Source organism: Phycomyces blakesleeanus (assembly GCF_001638985.1).
Source record: "Phycomyces blakesleeanus NRRL 1555(-) unplaced genomic scaffold PHYBLscaffold_17, whole genome shotgun sequence".
NCBI classification, from domain to species: domain Eukaryota; kingdom Fungi; phylum Mucoromycota; class Mucoromycetes; order Mucorales; family Phycomycetaceae; genus Phycomyces; species Phycomyces blakesleeanus.
The window spans coordinates 693,497-709,716 of record NW_017265150.1 but is presented as its reverse complement, the minus strand read 5'-3'; the positions used below and the strand labels follow the sequence as shown (position 1 = coordinate 709,716).

The following is a 16,220-nucleotide window of genomic DNA, read 5'->3' as shown; positions in this document are numbered from 1 at the left end:
AACCTTTTGTGGTCCATTTCTCTTTCTTCTCTTAACAATAGCAATTTGATTGGGGTTCATGTTGGAGGATTTGAGTATAGAAAAAGATAATAGATAAAAACAGTTCTCAAAACCATATTACAAACTTAGCATTATATACTTTTCTTATAACAATATATTGACATCGCATGTTTTCTTATATTGTTTTTAATAAACAGTATAGACATTCTTTAAATACTTTATTGCACATATTAGTATTGTGGTGATCCAGACACTCGGATGTTGGATTTATCACATATAAGAACATATTCATATTGGGATAGCATAGTAGCTATCATCTTGTCAGTATAAAATTTATATAAATGATTAAGTAATCAGCCCAATAATTATTACAGTTAGTACTGTAGATAATATCTTAAAGATTGTTAAGATAATTATATCATACTGCCGGGTAAACTGTGTCAGATCGATATGGAGCTAATTTAGTAGGAAGTCCTAAAGCTCTAGTATAAAAGAGAAAAGAATAGCTAAGAGCTAAAGAAGTATGATTTATGACTTGATGTCATAATTGTAACACTGACACTAGTTAAGCAGTAAATACACTCTAATAACCAAATATAGTAAAGGAAGAAAGCCTTAAGAAACTAAGACGTAATGACAAGAGCAGATTGTGTTTTCTTATAAAAAGGGACACTTTTTATTTATGAATAAAGACTTATATACAGTCTCAAAGTATTTCTATACGTCTCTATTATCAAATATTTTATTTTTCTATTGTTTCGTACCTGAAATACCACAAGTATTCTTCATGCTCTTTATTAATTTGCTTTAAATTTCTTTCTATCCACATTAATTAATTTATTTTTTTCATATATAGTCGGAGCACAAAATGAAAGTTTTGATTTTGCAAAATATATAGTTTGAAAAAAATATAACTTTTGGAGTGGAAATCCTGTATCTAATAGAAAAAATGTGACTGCTAAAAAATAAAGATTGGACAAACCCAGTAAAAAACAAAGCACTCCAGCAGCAGTTGTGGAAACTTATCAATTGATGAGAACATCATACTGTGTCAAATATAAGAAAAATAAATCCTCATAAATTTAAATCTTTTTTTTTTTAAATAAATTCGACCCTGAATTAGGGTAGCAGAAGAGGAAATTGCTTTGCGTCAATTACAAAAACGCAGTGGGTTAAAAGCAGGATTTTTTGTTCAAACAATTTTTTATTAATTTATCTAAAAGAATCATGCTTCCTATATAGAGGAGATAGGTATCTAGGGAGATACTGAGGAAAACATATAAGTAAGAAAATATAAAGTGTAGAGACAAAAGATTAAAGGAAGAGAAGAAGTAGAAACAACAGATAAAGGTGGCAAAAGGATGATAGGAATAATTAGCTTGTATGATGGGATGCCTGAAAGGAAGAATATAGCGATCCTTTCACAAAAGCAATTACATTGGTAGAAGCAAAAATTACATGTCAAAAATTATTTCTTTAATATTCCTTACAGAAAGTAGCAAGAGGACCATCCAGAACGTATCACGAGTCAATATTTAAGGAGGGAGATCACAGGCAAAAAAGATACGAAGTATTGTAGGTGGGCTGGTATAGTGTTGTAGTCGATATTTTCAGCACAAAACTCCAGGCCTGCCAAATGATAGGACAGTATCCGGTTAAGTGTATCAAAGTCTGATCGGAGTGGCCGAAGAGGCGATACCCCTGAGACATGATAAAGTTTTGGATAAGGATATACGTGATGGAAGTGGAGAAAAATGAATCATATAAGAGACGATAACATGTACTGGGAGTGACAGCGGATATCGTCCAAGACTAGAGGCACTCCCGTCGTAAAAGTAGCACATGTGATAGTACAGAGTGACTTGGTGGGTGTAGCTGGAAGTGATATAAAATTCGAAGGATGTGTATTGAAAGTTTGGGTTTTTATGGAAGAAGCAAAAAGTGTCAACAGTAAAATATGAGCGCTCATAGGATGTAGTAGAATGTGTGTGTGCGGGGAAGAGATGGAGTGGAAAAGAAATGAAGTAAATGGTGGCACTGAAATGTATCAGGTACCATCTACTGGCACAATATAGAATTAGGAAGAAAATGCTTATATAGTATAGAATTAGATATAACATTAAAAGTAAGAAAGATATATGTTGCAAAACACAAAGAAGGGAGGTACGCTTAATGGAGACCTATTTAAAAAATACATAAAAATATCGGCTCACAGCCAGCGTATAAGAATTGAGAGGGCTGTTGGCGAAGAAATAAAGAGAGAAAGAAGCCATCGAAAATAGACGGTATATTGGTGGGCGGCTGTATCAAATATACCCAATCCTCCACCAGGTTGAGAAAGCCATAAGGCGGAATACTTTATTTTTGGGAATATGAAAACGAGATATTAAAAAGGTTGCTCTAAACTCTTGAGCTACAACAACAACGAAATATGAAAAAATCGAAATTGAGACATACGCACACATGTACATAAGAATAAAAGTAGTTTTTAATCAAAATTCAACTTTAAAATAATCTTTAAACCCCCAAAGGCTTGTAAGAATATCCCACAGTCGCCCTTTCTTTTTTAACCAAAGTATATATATATATATATGACTTATAAAAATATATAGAAAGACAAGAAAATAACGACAACTTGCATAACACTCTTCTATTTAAAACAAGGCCTTAAAAACCTATGATTTATCTTTTATTATTGATTTTTGCGTAACTTTAAGTTATAATTCTAATACCATAGCTTTTCTACAATTGCACCACCTATATTATGACAAATAATGGCCAGCATCCAGAGAAACGAGCAAATAATCCAAAAGAATGTATTTCTAGCCGTTTTAGCAAATTGAAAAGCAACGGTATGAGATGATCTGACGATTGGAGTGTAGATGGAAGGTAATATGGGTGTACCAAGTCCCTCTCTGACTGAATTATTTTGGGTCTATGATATATTTTCGGTTATTATTCATTTTTTAGTGCAGATAAGATGTATCCTACCCTCATAAAGTACGACGATGAGTTTATTGAGTTGCAAGATTAAAGTGTAGTCATCCAACAGAAGCCAACGGAAGTACAAAAACAAGTCACGCACATACTTAAAGCCTATCCTTTATTTTCAAGAATATCTACAAAATGACATATTGTCAAAGTAGGAATAATGGCTGAAAATATTTAACATATCAGAATATTTATATATTTTGTATTGTATCCATATGTATAATACTCTAAGAAAAACAAAAGTATATATATACACACACTTTCTGGGTATACTTCTTCTAGTCACGTGATTGTAATACAACATGGGCGACCATCACGTACGCGAAACGGCGAACTATTGCTTCCCATGTCCAACAATAATAATTTTGCCTTTGTGAACACGACGCCAAGTGGATTTGGGCCTCCTCTTCAGGCACGTCCTATGCAACCACTAATTCCAAATGGATCTTACTCTCCAAATGTAAACAGCAACCAACAACAACAACAACAACAACAACGGTATGCTCCTCCACAACAGCCATTTGTGCATTCGCCTGCAATGCAAGGGCGTCTACCATATCCACAACCATACCAACAGATCAATCGAAGACCATCCGAAAATACTCAGGGGTTATTCTCAACTTATCCAGCTCGTCTGAAGAATTCTGATGATAATGCTCTCTTATTACCATCTACATACCTGAGCAACAAACGACAACGATTCGCAGGTGAATCGGATGATGACTTTGATGAGATGATGGATGATTCTGATGAGAGAGATACTCCATCGTCTGGCATGAGAACACGTTCTGCAGCCGTGGGTTCACTTCCAGCTACACCCGCTCAATCTGGAGCTACCACATCAGATTTAAAAAGAGTGATACGTAAAAAAAACCATATTTATCCGAGTGAACCTGAAATGGAGAGAGCTTCAGGGATGGAAGAGGTTCTTGTACCTATCCGCCTTGACATTGACTTGGATGACATTAAACTTAGAGATGCATTTTTATGGAATATGAATGGTAAAGACAAATACAGGATGTGTATTTATATTTGCTAATTTGTAGATTAGAACAATTCTTGACGCCCGAGAAATTTGCAGAGATCTTATGTGAGGATTTGGAGCTTCCAACAGTCAAGTTTGTTCCACCTATCGCAGAGTCAATACGATCTCAAGTGCTGGATTTTGAAGCTATTCACGAGATCGAGCTCCCATCAGAAAATATTCGAGTGGTTATCAATGTAAGTAAAGCTTGCACATTAAGACCAAGGGTATTAACACATTGTAAATAGCTTGATTTACAGATAGGCAAAGTGAATTTGCGTGATCGTTTTGAGTGGGATTTGGATAACACGATATCAAATGCACCCGAAGTATTCAGTCGACAACTTGCATCTGAGCTAGGTGTTGGAGGAGAGTATGTGTCAATTATTGCTCATGCTATCCGTGAGCAGCTTTACCGACACAAAAAGCAACTGGTTGATGAAGTAAGTTTAAAAAATCCACCTTTTTAATTTCATTTATTTAAACAAGTTGTATAGTATGGATTTGATGGTGAAATTGCAGAGCCTCTTTCTTCAGGATTCCGGACTGTGGAGGATGCTGGAGTGTGGACTCCTCAAATGGAGATGCTCTCCAATGATGAATTGGAAAAACTTTTGATCGCTCAAGAGCGCAACATTCGGTAAGTTCTTTTCAGGATCAAATAACTGGGAAGGGAGTGGCGGATACTAATATATTATACAGACGATTGCGTAGAGAAACACGATTCAAGAGATCAAGACGACGTACGTCAGCTACACCTTCGCGTCGAATGGGAGCCAACAATGCAGATACACCTTCCTGAGTCTAAAACAGCCTCATATTGTTGTTTCCCTCTTTGATTTGTATATACACAACTACAGCACATTTATCTTTTTTTTATATATTTAACCGTCCAAGCAAAATAAAATACAGTCCTTTTCTCCGAATTCTGCTGTTTATCTTTTCCCACAACACACTTGAATACTCTTTAGGGCCGTGTGTCAAGTATAAAAAATATACAATATATAGATGTGTAAATAAAAAGAATCTATTGATTTTGCCGACATTTTGTATTCTTGATAAAGTACGTCTTTAGACTCCTCATCTTTAATATATTCGTTTAATGATGTTCGTCGCCATGGTCCTCGCCATGATGATCCCATGGATGTCTCAAACCCTAAAATTGTACATCAGTATAATACACCTTAGCCCAAATATCCCGAATATGATATGATTACCAAAAGGACAGCGCCATCTTGCTTAGCGCGATACATCATCCAGAACCACATGGTAGCTCCGAGAGCTTTACCACCGAATCTGTGCCAAGCACCAGCAAAGTGAGGATGGAAACCAAATGCAGCACCGCCAGCCATGTTTGTTGTTATTTGAATTAAGAGTGGGGAGGTTGAATGTCTAGAAGACTCTGTATTGAGAACGAGGGCACCCACATTTGTTTTCACTACGTCACAAATATGAGTGTGTTATTTGCACATTTTTGAATCCCCGCATGGGATTTGCCAGCGGTAACAGTGCTTCTCCCTACAAAAAAGCAAGCCACTATGCTCAGGGTCACTCATTATATAGACAAACTTTTATTACGCATAAACGTTTAATAAACAACTTCTTACATAAGCCAAATGTCATGTATACTCAGGTTTATAGTCATTCCTATATTCATTCAATCTTCGTCTTCGGCTGAATGAAGCTGAATATTTTAAAGTCTAAGATCAATATTCAGCTTGGGCAAGAAGTTGTAAACGATCTGCTATCGATTGAAATTTTCGACTGCATAGTCCAGCCCCGTGACCATCTTAAGTCTTGCATATATATATATATATATATTTACCCGTTTGTCCTTTTTTTTCACCAAATTTTTTAAAGTATTTTGGTGAACCACATATTCACTGACTCTATAAAGGATAATTACATTACAGTTTTTCCACTTGATATTGAGACGATGTTAGATTTTTTTTTTGACGAATGAAACTTAATTTTAGACAATTTGCTTACTTTTTTTGGACAAACGAAAAAGAGAATTGCGACGCAAAAGAATAGAATTTGGGATAGAAAGGGGATTTAGTTGAGACAAGGTAAAAATAACTAGAATCTTCTTTACTTGTAAGCATATTTAAGTTCGTCCACCGGAGTGAGGAGCAACCACGTTCATTGTGGCGCTTTGTGTTGCTGTTGTTCTTGTTGTTCTTGAACTTGGCTGAGGATTGAACATTTCTGGCTTACCATTGCCACTCCAAATTTCCTGCACAATATAGAACATGTTTTTGCCGCCATGATATCTTTATCCCAAAGAAAATATCACAGTTTTTGCAAGCTAACATTGGATGGATAGGTCTGTCGTTTGAATTTTGGAAATATCTTAGGTATTTGGCCTTACAGGAGCTGCGAACTTACAAAATCAACATTGAACATAACGAATACAACTTCAAAGAAAAAGTGCATAAATACCTTTGACGTGTTAAGTTCATTGATGTCCAAAAAATACAATTCCCCGATCTTCTGCTTTACAAGAAGATTGCTGTAATTTTTTTTCGGATACTCCATGCCATAAACTGTGAAATCTGACACTTGATTTGTTTGTAAGCCCATTTCCAAAGACAATTAAGGGCATTTTAGAAACGTTTCCGGTTATAAAGACACGTTGGTGAGAGTTTCTGTAATATTTTAAATTATTAAAGTGAAATTAGATACAAGCAATAAGTAATTGACTTATTACATTGGTTGGACAGGTTGGTGTGTACTTTCAGGATTCCGCCTGTTTGCTATACGGCGTATCTTCTTTCGATTTAGCCTTTTCTTCTTTCTTTGTTATACTTTATACACCCATGAATAAGAATGTTGGCGCAATTGTCTAGGGCTTTCTGTCGACCTCTAATTTTTTTCCAATATATTTCAGCTACTCTGAAGTTATAAAAATTGAATAGAGTAGGCATATTGGCTATAATATATTGGGTGAGTCTTAGAAATTGCTCTCCTGATGTTGTTTTTACTGATGGGATATATGTTCCAACTTCCTTAATTCCTTGGGCCACCTTCCTTGCATCTTCATTTATCATCCGCTTAACGCTACCAGATGCACTATAGTATTCTTTTCTTGTTAAGCATCTTATACCATCATCACCATAATATGCCTTGAAGGCATCTCTTCTTCCAGGATCCACCGTACACACTCGACAATTCTCGGCAATTTCCTGGATGTTAAAGTCATTTGTTGTGAGCTCAACATAATTGAGATGATCAATGGCGGTCCGTCTCGCAAACGATACCCTGAACATATATCCGTCTGTATATATTGAGTTCAAGAACATCTTACTTTTTTCGTTTGGGAGATTTATCAAAGCTTCAATATCATTGATTTTGAACTTCTTAAAATTGAAGAAGTGGAAAAATAATCGTCTTGTGTAGGCTACAGATGATTTGTCTCGAATTTTCTGTGGACCTTGCTCGAAAAACGATTTAACGTTCTCACTGTCTACTTTAATAAATCTTCACTTAAAACTAGACGAAGGGAACAATGCAAAAAGTCTTGGGAGTATATGTTATTGTTATTATTGTTGTGGTTGCTCAGGTGGCTGTACACAAATATTCAAAACTTATCTCAAGACATGCATAATTGCCTGAAGATTTCTTGAAAGAGTAGCCTTGTTGACTGGAATTTTAGGCAGTATATTGCGGACTGGTGTGATTCTTTTATTTAGAAATGCAGAAAGTCGAGGGAGTTTAATAGTCGTGTTTTCTGGCAATATTTGATCTGGGATTTGAAGGGGAGCTGGCAGTCTAATCAGTAAACTGTCCAGTAAATGTTCCTATACTATTTTCTTTATTGCCGTTATGGAAAGATCCTAAAATTTGATACAAGTTTATTATACAGATATATGTAAATAAACAGAACAATAATAATATCTTACCCTGAAATTCGTTCTTTTTATATACATAAAATAGTTTGCTATTATATTTTCAAAGTTTTCTACATAGTAGTTGTTGTATGTAATCGCAATAGTCTTGCATGCAGAAGATACTACCGCACCATAGTTTTTAAGGCCATTCAAGTTGACAGTAAGATTAACCTCGTTAGTTTGAATCAGCTCTGTATATAGTGTCTGAAGATGTTGTAGTCTAGGGTAATGGTGTTGAAACTCTACTATCGTTAAACGACCATAAAGCACTCTGCAAACTCGGTACCAGAAATCTTGATCAAATAAATCAGTTGATAAATCTGAGACGCCTCAAAGGATATATTAATTGATAAAAAGCTGTACTTTATACACCACTTCGCGTAAGAAAGACGATTGCAAGACAATTCTGTCGCGAGCACGTTGTACATGAACATTATTTAAAATAAAGGAACTGAGAGTAATAGACAGGGTATATCGTTGATGAGGACCAAGATCCCTATTTAGCAGCTGTAGTAAAGTCATGTCGTGGTTTGGGTATACAGGACTTCTTTTAGTTGAATTACCTCGAGCTTTACATGACTTGTAAACAATTAGAATGTGAGCTTCATCTGGTTCATTTGTTCTTGATACGCGAACAGCTTTTTTTACTCTCAACTCATCAGGAGTATCTTTGTGCTTTTGTCCTAAATAATAAAATAATGATGAACACTAGTTTCTTGCATAGTACATAGGGTACACTTCGATGAATGTTTCAGTTTACTTTTTCTTTTAGTAGAAGTAGAGCCTTCTTCCTGGGGACCTTGTTATTTCTCGTTTGATTTTTGTTGCTTTTTACTTCGAATCAACTCTTATGCTGCAGGATAGAGAATAGGACGCATCTTAAGGTAATATTGAAAAGAAAGAAATAAAAAAAAAGGTGCTCAAGAAGTGAATGAGAGCATATTCAGCAGTGAGATATCTTTTAATTTATATAAAGACAAATACAGTCACTTTTCCCAGCAGTTAAATATATCTGTTTCTTTAAAAATGGATACACATTCAAGTTGTTCGAAAAATTGGGGCGTTGCTGACGACTCGACAATGATTGAGGGTGTAGTATTGGTTCTCCAAGTCGCGCTTTATTTATTGTAAGTTATTGTTATACCCTATTCATTATATCTTTCCAAGTTGCGCAACGTGAACAACCTTAAATTACTGTCAATGCTCTTACCAGTGAACAAATTGTAGAGCTCCTTGAGCTTACCCGTAAGTTCAAAGTCCAAGGCAACAAAGTGCTTCTGGGTGGGATTCCACCAGGGGGTCGTCTGGAGCACTTTTCCAGACATTGGACAGCCAGACAAATCACCAATAGTCAAAGAGGGTGGCCGAGGAGGCTTTCCGAATCCAATGAACAAATACCCTACACCTGTGGAGGAACAGACATTTCTGTGTATCAGAAAACAACCAAATGGGGGTGGACACTGCCGTCGCAAAAGTCATTCAAGCCGGCGTAATAGAGTACTCACCAGAGCAGAGTCACGATTATCTGTCAAACATGTTCATTCTGGACGAATAAGTCAAGAAGGGACTGATTCTAGGCTGCAAGCGAATACATTAATACGCCCAGTGTGAGCACTTCAAGATGGAAGGAGTTCAATGCCTGAGAGAGATGATTCTTTCAGACTAGCTAAATCTTGTGATGCAAGAGCCGATTCCAGCACTACTTATGATAAAACGTAAATCAGATGTGAAATTACCATCTCGCAACCAAGACGAGATATGGTTACTGTAGCCAGTCCTCCAATTGTTAGATTCTTGGCGTCCCACGGAAGAATTGTCTCTTATACAACTCCAACAAAAAACGGTCATGCTACTTTGTCTTGCAACAATGTGTAATCCTCAATCAGATATTGGTAGGCTAAAATATCAGGATGTGACATGGGTGTACATAAATGCTAGGGTAATAGGGGTTAAAATACTAGCAAGAGAACTCAAGGAGGCTTAATGGAAACAGTCGAAACTAGGGATCACCCAAGAGAAAAACTTATGTTTTGTGATCACTTTACGTATGTTTGTAGAAAAAACAAAAAAAAACTTTCGGTTCATTATTCCAAAAGACCACACCTTGTTCCTCACGTATCTAGATACAGAAAAAATTTCAGCCTCCCCCAAACCAGAAATGATGGCTAGCATTGACAAGCACATACTGAAATAATGCAACATCTACACAAGAATCTTTAATTTCCATTCAACAAGAGCTGCCGCAAGTACTGTTGCAGCACAAGGTGGCATGGATATAGTCGCAGTCAAACAGCATGCAAACTGGTCTCTCACAAGCAACACCTTTGAGAGATACTACTACAAGCCAAACTCCCGGTATGAACAAGTGGCAGAAATGGTGGACCAAATTATTTTTATGGATACTATATACAATACCATATCAGAAGGAGCTGGAGAGGAGGCAGCAATCCCTGTGTTATAAAGAATACACAATTTTGAATTCTTGTCAAGTTTGATTTTTATTTAAAATAAAAAATAAACTGCTGTGAGTACCAGTTTTAACTAAATATTTAAATTCAAGATAAAAGTGTAGTTCGAATTGACCACTGAATATGCTCTTTATATATTTATATTTTTTGTATGATTACCAGAGAAAGACAAGCTTTATCGATTAACTACTCTATTAGTACCTTTTAGCAGAATCTCATTTTTACCTTGTCTCAACTAAATTCCCTTTCTATCCCAAATTGTATTCTTTTGTGTCTCAATTCTCATTTTTGTTTGTCCAAAAAAGGTAAGAAAATTTCCCAGAAATTAATTTTCATTCGTCCAAAAAAAAACACACACACTAACTAACATCGTCTTAATCTCAAGTATAAATACAGTATATAATATATAACCAGCCAAAAAATAATAATATCAGGGCATACATAAAATTCATTAAATATAAATGTATATGTACAAGTGCAAAGCATCGGCAGTTTCCTACAACTATACCTTTAATAAAAACTTAAAGTAATTATCACTTTAAACATATCCTCTTTGATTGAGACCTTTTTAATGAGATGTAAAGCTTGACAGACTGGCTCCACCACTCAAAATGGATAATGTCGGTGTTTAAATAGGTCCGGCCCAAGGCTGGTGAGAATAACTACTTGCCAGAGGTACAATCCAAGCATCCTCCTCTTCCAGCGTCAAAAAAGGTAATATGACGCTTAAGATATTTGTTATTAATGGATCCAACATAAGAGAGAACGGATTGATTATCGATGTGGATTTGTAAAATAAATAATGATGAACAGCATAATCGACAATTTAGTATATAGTATTTTGCTTAGTATTCAACTAAATGATCATCCAATCCCAACACTTTCAAAAAGCATTTAAAGAACAGTTATTTTTCGCCCTGTACATCATTGATGCTCATGTATTAATTTTTTCTTTGGAATCCAACAAAGGTCAATATGGTCACTCCTGCCGTGAAGCATACCATCGTGAAGAAGCGTACTGCTACCTTCAAGCGCCATCAGTCCAACCGCTTTATGCGTGTCGGTGTACGTACTTTATATATATTGAAAACTTTATCATGATCGACGATGAAATTAGATGTTTTTTTTTTCTTTCTCTAAACTATAATTCATAATTTAGGAGTCATGGAGAAAGCCCAAGGGTATTGATAACTGCATGCGCAGACGCTTCAAGGGTAGCTCCCCCATGCCCAAGATTGGTTACGGTTCCGCCAAGAAGACTCGCAACTTGTTGCCCAATGGCTTCCGCAAGTTCACGGTCTCCAACGTCCGCGAACTCAGCCTCTTGCTGATGCACAACCGCACCTACGCTGCCGAGATTGCCCACAACGTTTCTTCCAAGAAGCGTGTTGCAATTATTGAGCGCGCTGCCCAGTTGAACGTTAAGGTCATCAACGCTGGTGCACGCCTCAGATCCCAGGAGTAAATAGTCTCGTGTATATGTAGAGGCTATGTGTTTTTTTTACTACAAACAAATACATATATTCATTTGATATGATACATCTGAAGAATGAATTGAATCAAATAAAGGGCATTTGATGGCTTACAAATGAAAGGGAGAAAAATACACGCGGTGATAAGGCTGAGGTTTTGATGAGTGGCATTGTTCTCGGGATACCTTGTTAAATTGAAAAACACAATATTTTATTGGGATTATTGGAACTAGATAGATGATCATGCGCGCTACTCTATGCTGGTATTATTATATTCGCTTTTATTACGTAAAAAGGCTCGGCCAAATAGTCAAATAAGACCAAGTCGAGATTACGTTATAAAGTATCCTTTTTATTAATTTACCTTTCATTTGATGCTTTTTGAGATAAGAACAACGGTTTTTATCAGATTTGCACGCAGGATGGTGGTCTTGACTCGCTATTATTGGACTCTTGGAGAATTGGTCTCGGACGCTTTTCAAAGAATACCAATTATCCTATTTGTGAATATTAATGTTTGGACTGAGCAAGAAACAATGGAAGTAAATTAGCCAGACTATACAACCATATACACCCTATGCATATGGCTTATAGACAAATATATATATATATATATGTTTATTCTCAAAAAATGTTTACTCGGGGTCTACCAAGTATAATAAATATTGGCTATTTTGTGTATATTAATTATTTGTTTAACAGTTGCTTAATGACTGTTTAACTTTGAAACAAGCCTATTATTGTATAATACACCTATGACAACATTTGTCAATCAGTATATATAGAGCTCTTTCTTCGCGTATTTTTTCTTAATCTCTTTACATTGAAATGACAACAAGACATACCCCTCTTAAGACTGCTAATAATCCAAGGTATCAAAAATGTGTGTGTGAGCGGTGTTCAAGGTCTGTCGATGGATATACGTTACAATTACCTCGGGCTGCTAGAATACATATGCACTATTATCCACCTAAACAATCTATAAAAAGAGGTAATTATCATTCCTACCTGGGACTTTTTTTGTTGATTAACCTAATCGTTATTAGTATATGCATATCACCACTATATTCCTCCTAAAGATAATGCCTATTTTCACAACTTAGGTACATTATACATGATCAATTGCATAAAGATAATGCTGATTCTCGGAACTGCGTGTTTAAATTCTATAGCAACTACCGTGATCAACTTAAATATAGAGGTTGATGGGCACAATAAGGATTCTTATATAAGCAAAAACTTTGGATCCAGAGACTTTCCTAATGACGACTGTGCTTCCATATACCGTATTAATATTCAATATCCAAACCATGAATTACACTTAAATCGAGATTGTACCCTCGATTCAGAATTGAAACGTAGCTTAGATCCTGAGCTTTACTAAGAAAAGCTGCCCTGGAAAGTATCTTAATTAGTTAAATATTTGTCACAATAGCTATTATATATGTATATAACCTCCTACCGATGATAATGAACTTTCCCCCTCATTATCTGGTTTTTTTCCTACGTAAGACAATATCTGGCTACTTTCCTTCCTTTTTTTTTAAAAAAAAAATGGCCTATAAAATAAAGCTACAGTCAAAGCTCAATATAGTTGGTGTGGACAGACTAAAAGTTCAAGAAAGGGCAAAAAAAGGATAAAATTTTTAATCGACTCTAATTAGCTAGTTTTCTTCCATTGCCACTAGGATTGAGAAGAGAAGCATTTTTTTATGGAGGATGTGCCATATAATGAGAGGTCTAGAAAAGCTCGTGATAAAAGGTTCTCACTTAATGACAGAGACGGGATTATATGCACAATTTTATCTAATATGTATTTTGAACTCATTTTGAACTTTTTTTAATAAAAAAAAAATGTGGGGACAGTCACAAATTAGTCTGATTGATTAAGTTCTGGATGAAGTTGTTTTACCCTTTTTTTGCCCTTTCTTGAACTTTTAGTCTGTCCACACCAAGTGATATTCGATATAGTAATACTCACGATATAGTGATAATTTTTTTGAAATTTTGGAACCGTTCCTGATTATTATGACTATTTTCTGATATAGTGATAGTGATAAAAAATGAATCCATCATATATCACTATATCGAGCTCTGAATTTATTTTATATTATGGGGGCACTCAGTCAAGTTGTTCGAACAATTGGCGTGGACAGACTAAAAGGGCAAAATTAATTAAACCTCTCGCCCAATGATATGGCTTAAGATTTGGCTCTTTTTTTGCCCTTTTTCTTGGACTTTTAGTCTGTCCACACTAAATTTATAAATTAAGAAAACAATATTATTGGGCTATAATTGTAATAGTGACGATCAAAATTTGACCGAAAAACGTACCGCTTTCTGACTGGCTGAATCGTTACTTTTTTATATGCAATATGATAATGTTTTTATCTTTCTAATTAATAGATTATAGAATAGATTATCAATAAACTAATATAACACTTATTTCTCTCCATCTTACATGCCAAAATATAGTACAAAGCAGCAAACAATTGGTACCTTAAAGAAATCGCGTAAAATCAATGAATTTATCGTGAAGAAAAAAAACACTGGTAGAGTCTTTATAAGCAAGCACAGAAGAGCTTATTAAATATATCCTGGAAGTAATCGAAGAGGAAGTTAATGTAAAGTTGGAGCATATATATGCCGTGAAGGAGCTTGAACAAATCCTTAAATTCAATAAATTCATACACAAGGTTGGCGATGTAATATATGCGCAGAAAAGAAGTATATTGGGCTCTCCGAGAAGCTAATACTACAATACATTTTAAGTTTCAATATATCTCCAAAAATAAATGATATTTGGATTATGTTACAAGACGTATTTTATAACAAAGAAATTTAAAGCGTTTACATTAATCAATTAACAAGCCATAATTTTCTTCGGATCAATATATCTGTGTACTTTTTTTTAGTCTAACTATGTTTTAAAATGAGAGAAATAAAGTATTTTACAGATGCTTGATAGAATAAAAGAAAAAAAACAAACTGAAATGCTGGGTAAATAACCACCCAAGTAAGGATATGTTGTTATTTATTTATTTTATACAATTTTCAACGAGACATTTAGTGCTAGGTATATGGGAAGTTCTATAATATTCACCTGTTACCAAAAGGTAGATATTAATTCTTTAGATCTGTTAGATGCTAACATTATAAATAAAAGCAACAACAGGGGGAGTCATCGGTTGTATATACTCGACTTTCGAAGGTGTCATTAAAAGTGCACTAGACTCCAGTGGCCACGATTCACAGTCCATATTTTAAATTTTTACAGTGTAAATTAAAAAAGAATACTTTTATTTGAATATATTCTTCAGTATCAAAGAAAACTTTGGTCCCAAGATGAATTGTATTGATTTATATTTTCTGACAATCTCATTAAGACAGAACTTAAAAACTATCTACCTGTGATTTTATATCATTATTTTTCTTATAGGCGTACTTATAAAAGACCAGAGTTTATCTTAAAAAAACATTTTCATAATTATTTAGACCTTAATTACGATACATAGTAGATATGTTAGATTATAAGATCCAAAAAAAAATCTAGTAGTTCATGAGAAAATTGTCTGTCGCTGCTAGGGTCTGATGGGCCTTTAACGCTACTCCTCGACTCCTTTAGCGTTATTTTATTATGCTATAGCAACCCAATAGTCGTCGAAGCAAAAGAAGAAGAAATGGTGGTAGTCTACCCATAGTGCAGAACAATATTATAGATTTTTTTAAAATCCTCAGCTTAGATTAGACATGGTAAGGTATACTCTTTTCTCTAAAAAAAATCGTTCATAACTATGATCATCAGCACCACTGTCTTTCTTGATGCCGTTATGGCTATTTTCCCTTTTCTCTTCAATATATTGACGCTTCTATAGCTGTTTATATGAGATAATTTTGGAGATGTAGTCTTCAACTTCAACCGGTTTATAATTTGCGCTTTTTTGGTTTTGGCTTTCAAGACGGACATTTTTCGAACTATTGTCTTGCTGAAATCAGTATTGTTTGGTTGATGTTAGAAATTTCCACCTAACAAAATCAAATAAAAAAATGCAAATAATTAAACAAGTTTTATTTACGTCAGCCATTTCAAATCCATCCGCGACTTCTTTTTTGTCCCAGTCTTCAATTCACGAAACTGATTTGAATAATTAAAAGATGTTACTTCTTGGATTTTCTATAAGTCTTTGTTGATAATATTTATTATGTATATGTTCCAAGATATGTTCATATTCTGCGTATAGAATCATGGCGTTATCAATCTTGTTTAGTGGTATAAATGGCATTTGTTTGAGGGCTGCGTTTAAGTGACCCTTTGTTGCGAGTATAGACTTTAACAAGTCTTTATGAATTTTTGAATCGGCGGCGGTACATCGAA

At 35.0% G+C, this 16,220-nt stretch overlaps 7 protein-coding genes across 7 annotated transcripts; 4 read left to right on the top strand and 3 right to left on the bottom strand.

Annotated features, from left to right (window-relative positions):
* Positions 1–230: 230 nt before the first annotated feature.
* PHYBLDRAFT_63995 (hypothetical protein) lies at positions 231–1,969 on the bottom strand (the record flags this gene model as incomplete). Its single annotated transcript, XM_018441219.1, has 4 exons — positions 231–317; positions 425–482; positions 765–815; positions 1,785–1,969. 4 exons carry the CDS (start codon positions 1,967–1,969, stop codon positions 231–233), a joined length of 381 nt encoding a protein of 126 aa, XP_018288977.1.
* A 1,368-nt stretch (positions 1,970–3,337) lies between these two features.
* PHYBLDRAFT_159504 (hypothetical protein) lies at positions 3,338–4,939 on the top strand. The gene is made up of 5 exons (XM_018433998.1): positions 3,338–3,992; positions 4,043–4,212; positions 4,264–4,458; positions 4,513–4,655; positions 4,718–4,939. Exons 1-5 carry the CDS (start codon positions 3,413–3,415, stop codon positions 4,815–4,817), a joined length of 1,188 nt encoding a protein of 395 aa, XP_018288976.1. The 5' UTR covers positions 3,338–3,412; the 3' UTR covers positions 4,818–4,939.
* A 175-nt stretch (positions 4,940–5,114) lies between these two features.
* Positions 5,115–5,367, bottom strand: PHYBLDRAFT_148153 (hypothetical protein; the record flags this gene model as incomplete). The annotated part of the gene is made up of 2 exons (XM_018432022.1): positions 5,115–5,171; positions 5,233–5,367. 2 exons carry the CDS (start codon positions 5,365–5,367, stop codon positions 5,115–5,117), a joined length of 192 nt encoding a protein of 63 aa, XP_018288975.1.
* A 755-nt stretch (positions 5,368–6,122) lies between these two features.
* On the bottom strand, positions 6,123–9,784 carry PHYBLDRAFT_182362 (hypothetical protein; the record flags this gene model as incomplete). The annotated part of the gene is made up of 8 exons (XM_018438607.1): positions 9,116–9,784; positions 8,276–8,588; positions 7,981–8,176; positions 7,918–7,930; positions 6,824–7,292; positions 6,518–6,663; positions 6,404–6,432; positions 6,123–6,251 (listed from the first exon to the last, which is right to left on the bottom strand). Exons 1-8 carry the CDS (start codon positions 9,228–9,230, stop codon positions 6,123–6,125), a joined length of 1,410 nt encoding a protein of 469 aa, XP_018288974.1. The 5' UTR covers positions 9,231–9,784.
* A 233-nt stretch (positions 9,785–10,017) lies between these two features.
* On the top strand, positions 10,018–10,913 carry PHYBLDRAFT_159503 (hypothetical protein). Its single transcript, XM_018433997.1, has 3 exons — positions 10,018–10,429; positions 10,536–10,678; positions 10,759–10,913. Exon 1 carries the CDS (start codon positions 10,175–10,177, stop codon positions 10,364–10,366), a length of 192 nt encoding a protein of 63 aa, XP_018288973.1. The 5' UTR covers positions 10,018–10,174; the 3' UTR covers positions 10,367–10,429; positions 10,536–10,678; positions 10,759–10,913.
* A 421-nt stretch (positions 10,914–11,334) lies between these two features.
* Positions 11,335–11,964, top strand: PHYBLDRAFT_126319 (hypothetical protein). The gene is made up of 2 exons (XM_018429096.1): positions 11,335–11,438; positions 11,533–11,964. The coding sequence occupies exons 1-2, from the start codon at positions 11,349–11,351 to the stop codon at positions 11,836–11,838; spliced, it is 396 nt and encodes a 131-aa protein (XP_018288972.1). The 5' UTR covers positions 11,335–11,348; the 3' UTR covers positions 11,839–11,964.
* A 709-nt stretch (positions 11,965–12,673) lies between these two features.
* Positions 12,674–13,229, top strand: PHYBLDRAFT_171007 (hypothetical protein; the record flags this gene model as incomplete). The annotated part of the gene is made up of 2 exons (XM_018436471.1): positions 12,674–12,836; positions 12,892–13,229. 2 exons carry the CDS (start codon positions 12,674–12,676, stop codon positions 13,227–13,229), a joined length of 501 nt encoding a protein of 166 aa, XP_018288971.1.
* Positions 13,230–16,220: the final 2,991 nt, after the last annotated feature.